This window comes from Mesitornis unicolor, unplaced genomic scaffold, assembly GCF_000695765.1.
Source record: "Mesitornis unicolor isolate BGI_N332 unplaced genomic scaffold, ASM69576v1 scaffold28099, whole genome shotgun sequence".
NCBI classification, from domain to species: domain Eukaryota; kingdom Metazoa; phylum Chordata; class Aves; order Mesitornithiformes; family Mesitornithidae; genus Mesitornis; species Mesitornis unicolor.
Genome location: NW_010209739.1, coordinates 450 through 695, shown reverse-complemented (window position 1 = coordinate 695; position 246 = coordinate 450). Strand labels below are relative to the sequence as shown.

At 68.3% G+C, this 246-nt stretch overlaps 1 protein-coding gene across 1 annotated transcript in view; it reads left to right on the top strand.

Annotated features, from left to right (window-relative positions):
- Positions 1-242, top strand: part of LOC104547322 (bactericidal permeability-increasing protein-like) — a gene marked incomplete at both ends in the record, with an annotated part of 6,106 nt that extends 5,864 nt beyond the window's left edge. The window contains 1 exon segment of the mRNA XM_010192952.1: positions 215-242. Within this exon segment, the coding sequence (XP_010191254.1) occupies positions 215-242 (28 nt within the window).
- Positions 243-246: the final 4 nt, after the last annotated feature.

The window sequence follows — 246 nt, the reverse complement described above, 5'->3', positions numbered from 1 at the left end:
CAGGGCGGGGCTGACGGCTCCAGGAGCCCCGGGGGGGTGACACGGCCCCACATGCAGCCCCCAGCCCTTCTGTGGAGTGTGGGAGGAATTTCCTCAGCCTACCCCGGGGGCAAAGAAAGGCCCAGGGTGGGGGTGGCTGCCGGCTCTGCACAGCCCGTGCTCCCTCTCACTCCCATTCCCATCCCAACGCGCCCACGTGTGTTGTCCCTTCCAGCCAGGTTAGACCAGGGCTTCCCTCTGCCGCTG